Genomic DNA, 12,998 nt, shown 5'->3' with positions numbered 1-12,998 from the left:
GTCAGATGACCTCCCAGGGCGACGGGGCTCACGGTGGGTAGAACCTGAACCCACACTTTGACTCTCAAAACTGAGCTTCTTAACCTGCTGGCGCACAGTCCTATTTGGGATCGAGTAACTGAATAAGGGAGGGCTGCACAAAATATTTTGGAAATACTTAATCTCGGGTGAAGCGGGGCAGAGAGTGGAAGAGGTTTAAGACGCCCTGCTGGGAGCTGCCACGACTCTGCTGCTCCTCAAACAAAGCCTCTCGTACAGGGGTTTCATGACCTGTGGCACGTTAATGAAGGACAACCATCACAGGCGGCGTGAAGGCGAAGTTTTAATCCACATTTGGGATGGGGGAGTCATCATCCAGCTATCAGGTTATTTATTTTAAGTTCCCTCCCGTTACTACTCGTCAAAATCCAGCAAGGAGATGGTAATGCTATGAGAGAGCCAGCATAATCACCATAATGAATCCAATCACAGTTCTGATTCGGCTACTTAGGCATGCAAATTACGTTTCTCATCAGGGGAGGGGATCACGCAGCCTGACATGCTCAGAACCCTCGGGGCGGACGGGCCCGCCACGCCGGGCCTTACTCTGCTTGGTGGACTTGGCCGCGATCGTGTGCTCCTTCGTCTCTTTCATGGCGATCTTCTTGCCTTCGATCTCCTCGTAGATGCTGGAGAGATACTCCTCGGGGAGATCCTGGCTGTCGTTGATGCCCCGGTTCATTTTGATATACTGCTCCTTTGTCATCTTGTTTTTCACCTGCAATTGGCGAAAACAGAAACATGGAAATCACGCAGGGACCGTGTGGCGTCGGGAGCCGCTGCGCGGCCTGGGCCGAGGGGACCAGGCGTGCCCCTTACCTGAGGGCTGTGCAGGTCCGTGGTGAGCATGATGATGGAGTAGGCGAGCACATAGGCCGTGTCCGCACTCGCGAACAGCGTCTGCCTGCAAGAGAAGACTCGGGTGAAAACAAGCCTGCAGGCGCCGGCCAAGAGGCACACGTGACCGAGGGCAGGCAAAGCGCTTCCAGCCCCAGGAATCAGAGTGTACCAAGCAGAGCATACTAAGAGCAAACTGGGCATCAGTTGGAGTTTCAAGTCAAATCAGAGTGTCGTGCCACACCTGGCGTGCTCAGGGCTTAGTCCCGGCCCTGCCCTCCGGGGCCACCCCAGGCGGGTTCAGAGGACCGTATGGGGTAGCTGGTGAATTAAACCCCAGTCGGCCGCGTGCAGGGCCAGTGCCCTAGCTGCTGTCCTATCGCTCCAGCCCCTGCACAGGGCCCCTTCTGATACTTGCTCTGTGGCCAGTACTAGCCTTAGCCAGAAGTGCAGGGGATCAAACTCGGGGCCTCGCACAGTCACCATGTGCACTATCGTGAGAGTTACCTCCTTAGCCCCGTAAAAATTACAATATTGGGGGGGGGTTGTGTTCTGAAGGTCTGGGGGTCCTTCCTGGCAATTCTTAGCACTGGGGGCCTGAGACGCTGCTCAGTATCTGCAGGCCTGGGGAGTGGGGGGCTCTCCAGGGCAGCAGCCCTGGTAGTGGGGGGGCATCTGGTGAGAGGGTCTGAACCAGGATCAACTGCATGCAAGGCACTCGCATTCACCCCTATCCTGTCTCTGCAGTAACCCCCCTTTTTTCTTTTCTGAGGTCACACCCGGTGATGCTCAGGGGTTACTCCTGGCTCTGCACTCAGGAAGTACTCCTAGCGGTGCTCAGAGGACCGTGTGGGATGTCGGGATTGAATCTAGGTAAGCCACGTGCAAGGCAAACGCCCTCCCTGCTGTACTGTCACTCCGCCCCTCTGCAGCCCCTTAAAAAAGACATTCTCAAGGAACCCGCAAAGCCAGGGAATAGGTAACCCAAGGGAGCACCCAGGGCACAGAAGGCAAGGACGGCCTTTCCCCCGGGGCCCACCCTGAGGGCAAGCCCTCCAAGCCAGCACCCTGAAGCGTTTCTCCCTCACCCTCCTCCTGCTCCTGCTTGGCATGGGGGAAGGACGGCCACAGCTGGGCCTTGCTGCTTACAGTGAAAACACGCAAGAGGAGACTTCTCTTGAGCTAAACCACCTGCCAATAAACCCAGACTCTGCAGCCTTCAGTGAGAAATGACCCGAGTGCCTCGTTTGTCTCTAAGCACACAGTCCAATGACACAGGAGGCTGGTGCGAGCAGCCCTGAAGAACTCAACAGCACAGTCCTAACACGCCATTTATCCGGTTACTGAGGGAGATGGATCAGGCGTCTGGGCCCACTTGGGAGATAGTTAAAGACAATAATATCTAATTAAGTCCTTGCAGCAAGTCACAGTGTCCATTTGGTTAAAATGACCAGCTGCTGCCGCTGCTGGCCGGCTATCTTCGGTGGACAGCCTGCCATGCACTTGGAAGACAGGGACCAATTAGCATGACACCGAAGCTGCCCCCACAGGCCAAGCTGTTCTCAAGGTCCCCACGGTGCAGAAATTTCCTCCTCGCATCAGCGTCTGCACATGTGCTGAGCGGCTGGTTCCATGGTGAGAACGGGAGATACTGAGTTAGCCAGATCACCCCTGGGGACAGCTGCTCGATGGCTCAGAATCCAACTCTTTCTCTGTTATCAGGATGTCAAGGGACAAGGGATCCAAAAAACGGAACACTTGTGAACCCCGGAAATGGAACACTGCCGACCCCCAGGGGGTGTTTTAACAGACTAGCTCTTGGGCTCTGAAGACAGGGGGTGGGGTGCATGTGCCCAAGCTGGGCATGATCACCGGTAGCACACAAGGCCTCCAGCACCTTATGGGGGTGCCCTCTGGGCATCGGGGGGCGTGTGGGGGGGCCAGCAGCATCACTCAGTGGAACCGCCAGCCCTGATGAGCATCACCAGGACTTGCTCTGAGATGTCCCAGAGCACCCCCAATCCGCCAGATAAAAAGAAGAAATAAAGATTAGTTTTCTTTTCAATTTCCATTCCCTACCCAAAAAATTCACCTACTACTATCAAATGAGGCCCCCTGGTGTAATTACATAGTGAGGCAGGTTTTATTAGCTACGGAGTCATTTTTGAAAGGGCTCATCAGAATGCAATCAAAGAAAACCCCAAATCCTTGTGAATCACCCCATAAATTAAACCAGGGTGCTGTTCTTGATTAGGCAAGAGGCAGTGAAACCTCCTCTCAACTCTCCATCCATCGTACCGGGGGGGTCCTGACTACACAATCCGGGGCGGGCCCCCAACCTTCCTGGCTGCAGAAAGGGGGGTACACGTATTAGCTGTGAGACCTTATCTGAGACGATCCTTTAGCAGGGTGCCGGGCACATCGTGAACAAACACTCCGGTTGCCTGGCACAGATTTCCAACAATGAACCCCCCCCGCCCTGAGCCACAGCAAGTTTCCGCGGTGGCGTCAGGGGACAGAAGTACGGCACTCACCCCTGGTTACACTCTATGTATCTTGCAGCAAATTTCTCCATTAGCCGATCGATCTTCTGGGCTTCCCCTGGCAGCCGGAAACCTTCCAGAAACGTCCGCAGGGCGGAGACAAACTCCTTCTCACAGAAGTCCAGCTGGTCCACGTAGGCGTACATCACCTCCTTGTTGAAGCGTGCGCTTTCGCCCAGAAACTCCCCGACCTGGGTCTGAAACATACGCACTCGCGTCCAGCGACCCACAAGCACCGACGGACAGCAGGGGACACCCGAGCCCAACTCCCCCAATAGGCTACAGGCACCGGGAAAGCGCCCCCTGCGCTTGCCCACCCACCCACGGGCGCCAGATTGGGTCTGTCCCGCCACGCCCAAGGAAGGGGTGGCACGGGGGCTAAACACGGAGGGATGACAGGCCGTGTAGGGGGAGGCGCGGAGCCTTTTCCACCCACGGAGAACCTGGCCGTTTCGCGGCAGTTCTGCCCTCGAACCAGTGGGAGGAGCAGGACTGCCGCACATGCAGGCTGTGGGGTGCGGGGACGGCCACTCCCCTGACCAGACGGGGGTGCCAACCACCCAGCGGAGCCCGTGCCAGCACCACCCGCGGCCTTACGGAGTCGAGGCGCTCCTCCTGGTGCAGGAACTGGGCCATGTCCTCCACCGACGTGCCCAGCATGCCCTGCTCCTGAAGAAACTGGATCCCTCGCTTGGGTTTCTTGTTGAACCTGCCGGGAGGAAAGACGGGACCCGGGTTAGTTCAAAATCTAGAGAGTCCGAAAAAGTGGCACCGGTGGCACACTAGGAAGACAGCGCCGGGGCTGGAGCGATAGCACAGCGGGGAGGGTGTTTGCCTGCATATGGCCAACCCGGGTTCGATTCCCAGCATCCTATAGGGTCCCCCAAGCACCACCAAGAGTAATTCCTGAGTACAGAGCCAGGAGTTACTCCTGTGCATCAAAAAGAAAAAAAAAAAACCAAAAAGAAGAAAAAGAAAAGAAAAGAAAAGAAAAGAAAAGAAAAGAAAAGAAAAGAAAAGAAAAGAAAAGAAAAGAAAAGGAAAGAAAAGAAAAGAAAAGGAAGGAAAAGAAAAGGCAGCGCCGAGGCCGCTCGGGGTCACCCAGGCCAGCGCTGGTGAGTGCCACAGGGGTCCTCTCCGCCCTGCCAGCCTCTCCGATCTCCACCTTTAGTTTCTGGTGCAGTGATGAGAGTTCGAGGGTTGTTTCAGCAGCACCCCCGCCCCCCTGCTCGACACCCCTAGGTGCTGAGCTGGGCACCCGGAATTGAGAATGCCTCCCCGAAACAAAGCATGGCCACGTGGCCCGTGAGATGGAGGCAGATGTGGTGCAGGCACTTCTAGGAAGGAGCCGAGAACACAAGCTGACCGGCTGAGGCCATGCTTTTCTCGCACTATCCTTCCCGCAGAATCCATGTATGATGGCTGGTGCCCAGCAGCCACTTTGTTCAGAGGCAGCAGCAGGGAAGGTAAGTGACACATGAAGCATCGGTGCTCAGTCCGTGCCTTGCATGTGTGTGGCCCATATCCATCCTGCTCTGCGCGCCCGCGCACACACGCACACACACACAAGGTTCTCTCCAGTATGGGATTCAACACACACGCGCGCGCGCATGTGAGCTCTCTCTCTCTCTCTCTCTCTCTCTCTTTCTCACTTACTTCTCTCCAGTACAGATTCACCCCCCCCCCCCCCACACACACACACACGGTTCTCTTCAGTCCAGGATTCACCAGTCGCTGGAAAGCCCCACTTTGGGCCGTCTTCAAAGCACTGAGGCTCATTTCCTACTTCCTGTTAGGAGGGCTAATTTTTTTGGGGGGGATCACACCTGGCTATGCACAGAGATTACTCCTGGCTCTTCACTCAGGAATTACCCCTGGCGGTGCCCAGGGGACCAAATGGGACGCTGGGAATCGAACCCGGGTCGGCCGCGTGCAAGGCAAACGCCCTACCCGCTGTGCTATTGCTCCAGCCCCTGATGTGGGTTTTTAAAGATTATTTTAGTTACTCTGGGAAGGCAGTAATTAAACAGACAGGGGACCTGCAGAGAGTGAAATGGATTAGTACCTGATTTAATGAATATTCTAACTATAAGAAACTGAATTTGTGAAATTAACTAATGGATTCAAATGTTAGAAGAATTAGGAGTGTGTGTTTTTAGTGTAATGAGAGAAACATTATCAGCAGTAGTAACGATGATGGTGGGTTATCCCAGAGAATTTCTTCCCTTTTCAAAGGTCAGGGCACCCCAAGTATCCTGGTGGTCAGAAAATATAAACTTAGAGAAGGCTGTCGTGGCAGCTGTTGGCATTTCTGCATGCTAACATTTTGCCTAACACAAAACCGGAAGAAAAAGCAACCACTGGTCAGCCAGCTGCGGGGCTAACGTCCGGCAAGGGAGAAGCCCTCTGTGTGTCCCAGCATGCAGGGCCCCGAGCAATGGTGGGGACGGGCTGTCAGTGGCCCCAAGCCTCTGTGCAGTGCTTGGGAGTCCCCCAAGGAAACCTACCAGCGGTCATTTCCTTCAGGCAGTAATTCTTTTGTTTTTGGGCCACACCTGGCAGTGCTCAGGGGTGACTCCGGGCTCTGCACTCAGGAATTATTCCCAGTGGGGCTCGGGGGACCACATGGGATGCCAGGGATTGAGCCAGGGTTGGCTGCATGCAGGAAAAGGGGCTCTCCCTGCCGTACTGTCAGCCCAGCCCCAACAGGTGGCAATTAATTTTAGGAGTGAATTTCACGTTTCTACTTTGTACTTTTCTGTTACTTGCTAAATTAATTAAATTCTTTTCCTTAGAAAAAACAAAAACAAAAAACCCCAAATCCTACCAGGCATCAATCGCTCAAAGCTGCGGAATCCAGCCCTCCCGCCAATCAATCCTTCGAAGGATCCTCTCTTGCTCCCTCCTTCCCCCTCCCAACACACACACACACACACACTCTCTCTCTCTCTCTCTCTCTCTCTCTCTCTCTCTCTCTCTCTCTCTCTCTCTCTCTCTCTCTCTCTCTCTCTCTCTCAACTCATGGGGCTCAGTCACAAGTGCCAGCACTGGCTTTGTCACAGGCATCTCCCCCTGACAAGGCAGTTCCAGGCTCCCAGATCCCAGATCCCTGCCAGGCTCCCAGATTGCAGATCCCTCCCGGGCGCCCAGACCCCAGATCCCTCCCAGGCACCCAGAACCCAAATCCCTCCCGGGCGCCCAGACCCCAGGCCCCACCGGCTTTGAGCCGCAGCCACACTCACAGCTCAATGCCATGCTCAATGATCTCCTTCTGCTGCTTGATGACCTCAAACTGCTCTGGGTCATCCTGCACCGTGGTCTGGGTCCCCAAGGACACGGTGGACTCCATGGACGTCACACTGCTTCGTCTCGCCAGGTCGAGGCCTTTCCCATCCCCTTCCTGGTCCAGGGGCCTCTCCTGACCTGCAGACACGTGAGCAAAGGGAGCCAGGTAAGCAGGGGGACACGGACGTGGCCGAGCGCCGTCTCGCGCTGGGATTCCCACGTCCAGACCCTGGAGAGAGGAGGCTGTGTCAGGCGGGTCACCAGCACTCAAACTGTGGGTGTTGTTTTTTGGGCCACGCCAACGGTGCCCAGGGTCTACTCTGGTGGACTCAGGGGATCGCAGAGTGCCAGGGCTCGTACTCGGGTCAGCGGTGTGTGAGGCAAGTGCCCTTCCCGCTGAACTATCACTCCGGCCCCCACATATACTTCCCTGAAAAGCTCTTCTTGGTGCCATCTACAAGCTGGTTTTTGTGTTTGTCTGTTTGGGGGCTGCACCCGGCAGTCCTCAGGCTTGCTCTTGGCTGTGCTCGGGGACCACTCCTGGGGGTGCCCAGGGACGTATGTCGTGCCAGGGGTAGAACCTGGGCGGAAGTGCCTCCCGCCCTGCGCTGCCACTCTGGCCTCAGAGTTAATTATCAAGTTCCACGAAAGAGAAAAAGTGCCAGGACGAAGGCCCTGGAGGAGCAGCGGCACGGGCAGCCTGCGCCCAGGGGCGCGGCCTCACTGGAGCAGTCGGGCGCTGGGCATCGGGGCTCAGGGGCAAGAACTGAGACGCCGCTTCATGGGGGAACGAGGCAGATTATAAAACCGCAGCTCAGGCCAGCAGGCCCAGGAGGGAACACTAGACAAACGCTGAGAAATCTGGCTCTTCATCTGGGAAAACGGGGCAGGAGCACAACTCACATCCACTCCCGGTACTCGCCAGGAATTCATTTTTTATTTTATTTTATTTTTTTTTACTCTTGGGGTCACACCCGGCAATGCACAGGGTTACTCCTAGCTCATGCACTCAGGAGTTACTCCTGGTGGTGCTCAGGGGACCATATGGGATGCTGGGAATTGAACCCGGGTCGGCTGCATGCAAGGCAAACGCCCTACCCGCTGTGCTATTGCTCCAGCCCTCTCGCCAGGAATTCACGCGCAGACTCTTCCAAAACTTGTCTTTCAGTCACCACGACTTACAATCCCTTAGTAACAGGATTTCAGTTTTTCAGTTTACAACCTCCACCAGACTGAGTGCTTCCCCACAGCACTGTCTCAGGGTCCCCCTGAGCGCACCCCCCTGCTGCCAGAGTAAGCTCGGGGTGAAGACCAGGTCCCAGGTCCTGTCTGTTCATTTGGGGGCCACACCTGGCAGTGCTCAGGGCTTGCTCTTGCTGCCAAAAGCAGAATATTTGAAACAACACAGGCATTTAGCAAACGAAAGTATTTCTAAGTCTTTTTCTTTTTTCTTTCTGGTTTTGGGGCCAACACTGGCCGTGCTCAGGGGGACCTGCAGGGCCAGGACGGGCCCCCCCAGCTCTGGCCCCGTGTCCCGCCCGCACTGAGACAAGCAGCTGGGGCCCTTCCTGGCAGGGTGGCGCTCACCGAGGCTCGTCTGGTGGTTGGGGTTCACGTACAGGTCTTTGCTCCACTCCACCATGCACTTGAGGATGGACACGAGGCACTCGAGGCCCTTCTTCCTCAGGCTGAGCTCCTGCAGAACCAAGGGCAGAGGCTGAGTACAGGCCGGGCGCGAGGGCCGGGCGCCTGCGGAAGCCGGGGACCAGGGAGACCGCCGTGCGCTGCCTTTCAGTATAAAGCCGAGAGAAGGTAGCGGGTGGCACGTCAGGGGCCCCCCGCCAGCCCTCTGGGGCACTAAGGCCAACGTGCAGGAGCTAAGACTCGGGCCGTCGGCTTTCCTGTCTTTGGTTTTTGTTGGGGGGGCTACGACTAGCATTGCTCAGGGCTTCCTCCTGGCTTTGTGCTCAGGGGACCATATGGGAAGCCGGGGCTCGAACCTGGGGCAGCTGCATGCGAGGCACCTGCCCCACCCACTGCAGTAATGCTCCAGTGCCCGGGATGTGAGCTTTCCTAGAGATGATGAGAGTTGGAGCTTTGAAAGTCGTTCTCACTCTCACTTGTGATTTTTAGAATTAAAAAAAAAAAAAAATATTCCCCCTGAAGTAACTGGGTCTTAACCAGCCATGTAGAGGGGTCATTGTCACCCCGTTGCTCATTGATTTGTTCGAGTGGGCACCAGTAACGTCTCCAATTGAGAGACTTATTGTTACTGTTTTTGGCATATCCAATACACCACGGGGAGCTTGCCAGGCTCTGCCGCACGAGCTCGATACTCTCGGTAGCTGCCGGGCTCTCCGAGAGGGGCGGAGGAATCAAACTCGGGTCCGCTGCGTGAAAGGCGAATGCCCAACCGCTGTGCGATCGCTCCAGCCCATGTAGAGGGGAAAAAGTCCAAATCTTAACTCACACAGCACATGAGGGTCCCAGACTACTGAGCCCCAAATACCCATAGACGAGGTCCCTCTGAAGGCGCCTCCTACAAGTACGATTTTTGTTGTTGTTTTTGTTTTGGTCACACCGGGTGATGCTCGGGGGTCACTCCTGGCAGTACTGGGGACCGTATGTGGAGTATGACTGAACCTGGGTCGGGCATGAGTATCCACCATACCCACTCTACTTCGTCTCCCCAGCACCCACTGATCTGGCTTTTGAACCACTCTGCTATGCTCGGGGCTTACTCCTGCCTTCGCGCTCTCGGAACCTTCCTGGCGGTGCTCAGGGGACCTTGTGGGAGGCTGGGATTGAGCCCAGCTTGGCCACTCGCAAGGTGCAACCCTACCCACTGTACTACCGTGCCAGCCCCTCTTGCTTTTTATACTCTTTTATAAAGAGTAGCGTTACTGAAGTAAAAAAATTCCTGTGACTTGCAGTCATCTAAAATGTAAATACTGGGGCTGGAGCGATAGCACAGCAGGGAGGGTGTTTGCCTTGCACGCGGCCGACCCGGGTTCTAATCCCAGCGTCCCATATGGTCCCCTGAGCACCGCCAGGGGTAATTCCTGAATGAAGAGCCAGGAGTAACCCCTGTGCATTGCCGGGTGTGACCCAAAAACAAAAATAAATAAATAAATAATAAATAAAATGCAAATACTGTCGACTGAGAGACTGAGACCTGCATTGAAGGCAGCACAGATTTCTCTGAGAACGTAATGAGGAGCAGGCCGTGGGGGAGAGACACCCAGGCCCCAGGTTCCCGCATGTGATCCCAGGTGGCTCGGAGACCTTCTCCCCTCCTTTCTGGGATGCAGGATCCCAACCTGGGCTTCACACGTGCGAGACACGTGCCCCACACCGTCACGGCCCTGGTCCTCAGAGACCTTCGGGCAGATCCTCTGGACCACAGCCAAGGAGCCCTTTCGAGGCCACCCCCGACAAAAGAGCCACTTGCCCAGCGGGACCCGGAGACTGGGACCGCGCTTCCGCAGACTGTTGGCAAGGCGACTGCGGGCGAGCTCACGGCCCATATGCTCAATGCCAATGTAACTGGCATTAATGAGCAACGGTCTCCCTCCCACTCCCCCGCTGTATGGTCCCAACTTTACTCCCTGCGTGTTACTTCTTCACGGACACTGGCAAGTGCCGTGACAGCAACAGCCCTGCGTGTAGGCGCGCGTGCCGGGCCTCGGGGCTGTGCAGTGGAACACTGCGCTTCAAACACGGACGGCTGTGCTCGGGACTCTTACCTGCAGGGGTGTCATTCCCAGCTCATGTCCGCTTCTTCCCTGAGCGATTTTGGATAAATCATTTACGAGGCGCTCAAAAATGTTAGCAGCATTAAGATCACAGTCGTAGTTGACATAAATATCCACAACACACTGGGCATCTTGGAAAATAACACGACACATACTAGAAATTCTGTTCAAACGCAGGCGTGCATTCTAATCAAACAGACTCCTCTGTCAATTATTTTTTTCTCCCGGGAACTACTGATTCAGGTGGGTGTACCTCACGCAGGAAATCCGTGTTGGCCAGACCAGCAATCAGCCAGTTCTTCCCTCCGGCTCGCTTAAGACTGACCCTTGATTCACCTCCCCCAAGGCAAAGAGGAGGACAGCAAATACGGGAGCCATTTCTAGTAGCTGTATTAACACTTCTTGGTTTGCTTTTTGGACCACATCCAGAGTAGCGTATGGAGTGCCAGGGACTGAACCTTGCTCTACTGCGTGCCCTCTCTCCCCGCTACATTACTACTCTGGTCCCAGTTGTGTTAGCATTTCTTTTCCTTTCTTTTTGGGCTACACCTGGAGATTCTCTAGGCTTACTCCTGGCCCTGTGCCCAGGAAATCAGTCATGGCGGTGCTCAGGGGACCATAGGGGATGCCAGGGATTAAATCCACGTTGGCCTCATGCAGGCAAGTGCCCTACCCGCTGTACTATGGCCCCAGCCCCAATAACACATAAGAAATTATGTCTGGGAACAGACGACTCATATAACCACGTGGTATAATTACCTTGACAGCCAACCATTGAGTTGGCGCCAATCTCTTGGCTCCTGTGACTAACACTGACCAGCTTCTAAGCAGAGTCCTGATTTTATAGGACTACGAGCTGTCCCAGAATGAGGGGCTTTCGATGCTGAAACCAGAAAGTTCCAGGCAAGTAAGACTGAGCGAGTCATCCTCTGAAGAAGGATGAGTCGGCTGGTTAGAATCTGCCTTCGAGACGCGGATTCTACCGCGGAGTCTTCACTACAAGCCCTAAAGGGAGAAGCTTAGGAGATATTCATCTGAACTTCGGGAAACGGCATCGTCCAAAGGGTCCCGAGTGAGTTCAGCGGAGCAGCCCGTAGGGCACAAGTACCTGCGCAGATCCTGGTCAGCGTCTGGATGACCATCCACCTGTGCTCGAAAGAACTCGTTGATGTTTCTAAGATGTTCAGGAAAATCTCTTTGAAAAACACCTGCATGATGGGAAGGAGAACATGGTAGTTTTGTTTTGAGCTTTTTTTTCCCTTCCCCTTTTGGGGTCACAGCCGGCAATGCTCAGGGTTTTTGCACAATTCCTGGCTCTGCACTCAGGAATTACTCCCGGCAGTGCTCAGGGACTATACAAGATATCGGGGATCAAACCCGGTTTGGTCGCGTGCTATCACTCCAGCCACAGAACATTGCACTTTAAAAAAAATTTTTTTGCTTTCTTTGGGTCACACCCAGCGATGCACAGGGGTTACTCCTGGGTTTGCACTCAGGAATTACTCCTGGTGGTGCTCGGGGGACCATATGGGATGCTGGGAATCAAACCGGGTCAGCCGCGTGCAAGACAAATGCCCTACCCCGCTGTGATATCGCGCCAGTCCCAGAACATGGTACTTTAAATGGGGTTCAGAACCCCAAAGCCGCCTGATAACAGGCAGGTGCTAGGAGTGACCCTTCTCCTTCCTGGATTGAAGAGGCAGCACGTGCTCTGCCAATAGCACCAGAACACTGGCCTCGGGGGCCATGGCTGGGGCATCTGGAGCAGTGGGCACTGGGGAAGGGGTCTGCTGCGCCTGGGGCATAGTCAGGATCTGTCCCTGGAACACACCTCACCAGGGCCGCAATTTCTCTAGAGAAACCAGAAACCCAGGCTGCACGTGGAAGCTGATCTCTCAACAGACAGCCAACTGGCTTCTGTCTGCAAATGAAGCGGACACGCGAGGCGGCTGCGCCCGGCAGAGATCTCTGGCCAGCATAGACGGCTGGGCCGAACTTCACACAACAAGGTCTTCCCTCATCCACCCAAAGGGGTCCTTCTTTGGGGGTGCAGGTAGATAGCCCGTCTATCCCCCAGGCCCCAAGCCAGGAACTCAGCCTCGGTGTCAGTTGGGGACTCTCAGCACCAGGCACCAAGCTGCAGCCCGTACCTCTATCTGCATTTTCAGGTGCATCTTGAAGTTGGAGAGGAGAGTCAGGAAGATGGCGAGGGAGAGCTCGAAGACATCCGGCACGGAGGAGACGCCGTTCTTGGACAGGGCCACACAGAGGTACTGCTTGATGGCGTTGATGAACATCTCGTGCGTCCTGAAGACAGGGCCGGCGTTCTGCAGCACGGACAGGAGCAGCTGCAGGGACACCACCTTGGAGCGCAGCTCGTGGGACCTGGCAGAGCAGACCGACAGGGACACTGAGCACGACACTCCGGTCCTTCCGCCGTGGAGCGGAGTTTCCTGGGGAACCGGCAAGTTGGAGAACTTGCGCCGGCGCCCAGATGTCAAGAGGACGGGGGCAGACGGCGCGCGGGCGGTGGGTCCTC

The 12,998-nt window shown here is 55.5% G+C and overlaps 1 protein-coding gene across 1 annotated transcript in view; it reads right to left on the bottom strand.

Annotated features, from left to right (window-relative positions):
* Positions 1 to 12,998, bottom strand: part of ARFGEF2 (ADP ribosylation factor guanine nucleotide exchange factor 2) — a 100,823-nt gene that overhangs the window by 39,776 nt on the left and 48,049 nt on the right. Inside the window, exons 10-18 of the mRNA XM_055138118.1 lie at positions 12,610 to 12,844; positions 11,568 to 11,667; positions 10,451 to 10,590; positions 8,292 to 8,400; positions 6,662 to 6,842; positions 4,017 to 4,128; positions 3,411 to 3,616; positions 859 to 943; positions 586 to 757 (exon numbers count right to left, since the gene is read on the bottom strand). Of these exons, the coding sequence (XP_054994093.1) occupies positions 586 to 757; positions 859 to 943; positions 3,411 to 3,616; positions 4,017 to 4,128; positions 6,662 to 6,842; positions 8,292 to 8,400; positions 10,451 to 10,590; positions 11,568 to 11,667; positions 12,610 to 12,844 (1,340 nt within the window). The remainder of the gene's footprint in view (positions 1 to 585; positions 758 to 858; positions 944 to 3,410; positions 3,617 to 4,016; positions 4,129 to 6,661; positions 6,843 to 8,291; positions 8,401 to 10,450; positions 10,591 to 11,567; positions 11,668 to 12,609; positions 12,845 to 12,998) is intronic.

The sequence above is a fragment of the Sorex araneus genome, chromosome 5 (genome assembly GCF_027595985.1).
Source record: "Sorex araneus isolate mSorAra2 chromosome 5, mSorAra2.pri, whole genome shotgun sequence".
Taxonomy (NCBI): domain Eukaryota; kingdom Metazoa; phylum Chordata; class Mammalia; order Eulipotyphla; family Soricidae; genus Sorex; species Sorex araneus.
This window is presented reverse-complemented; position numbering and strand designations above follow the sequence as displayed.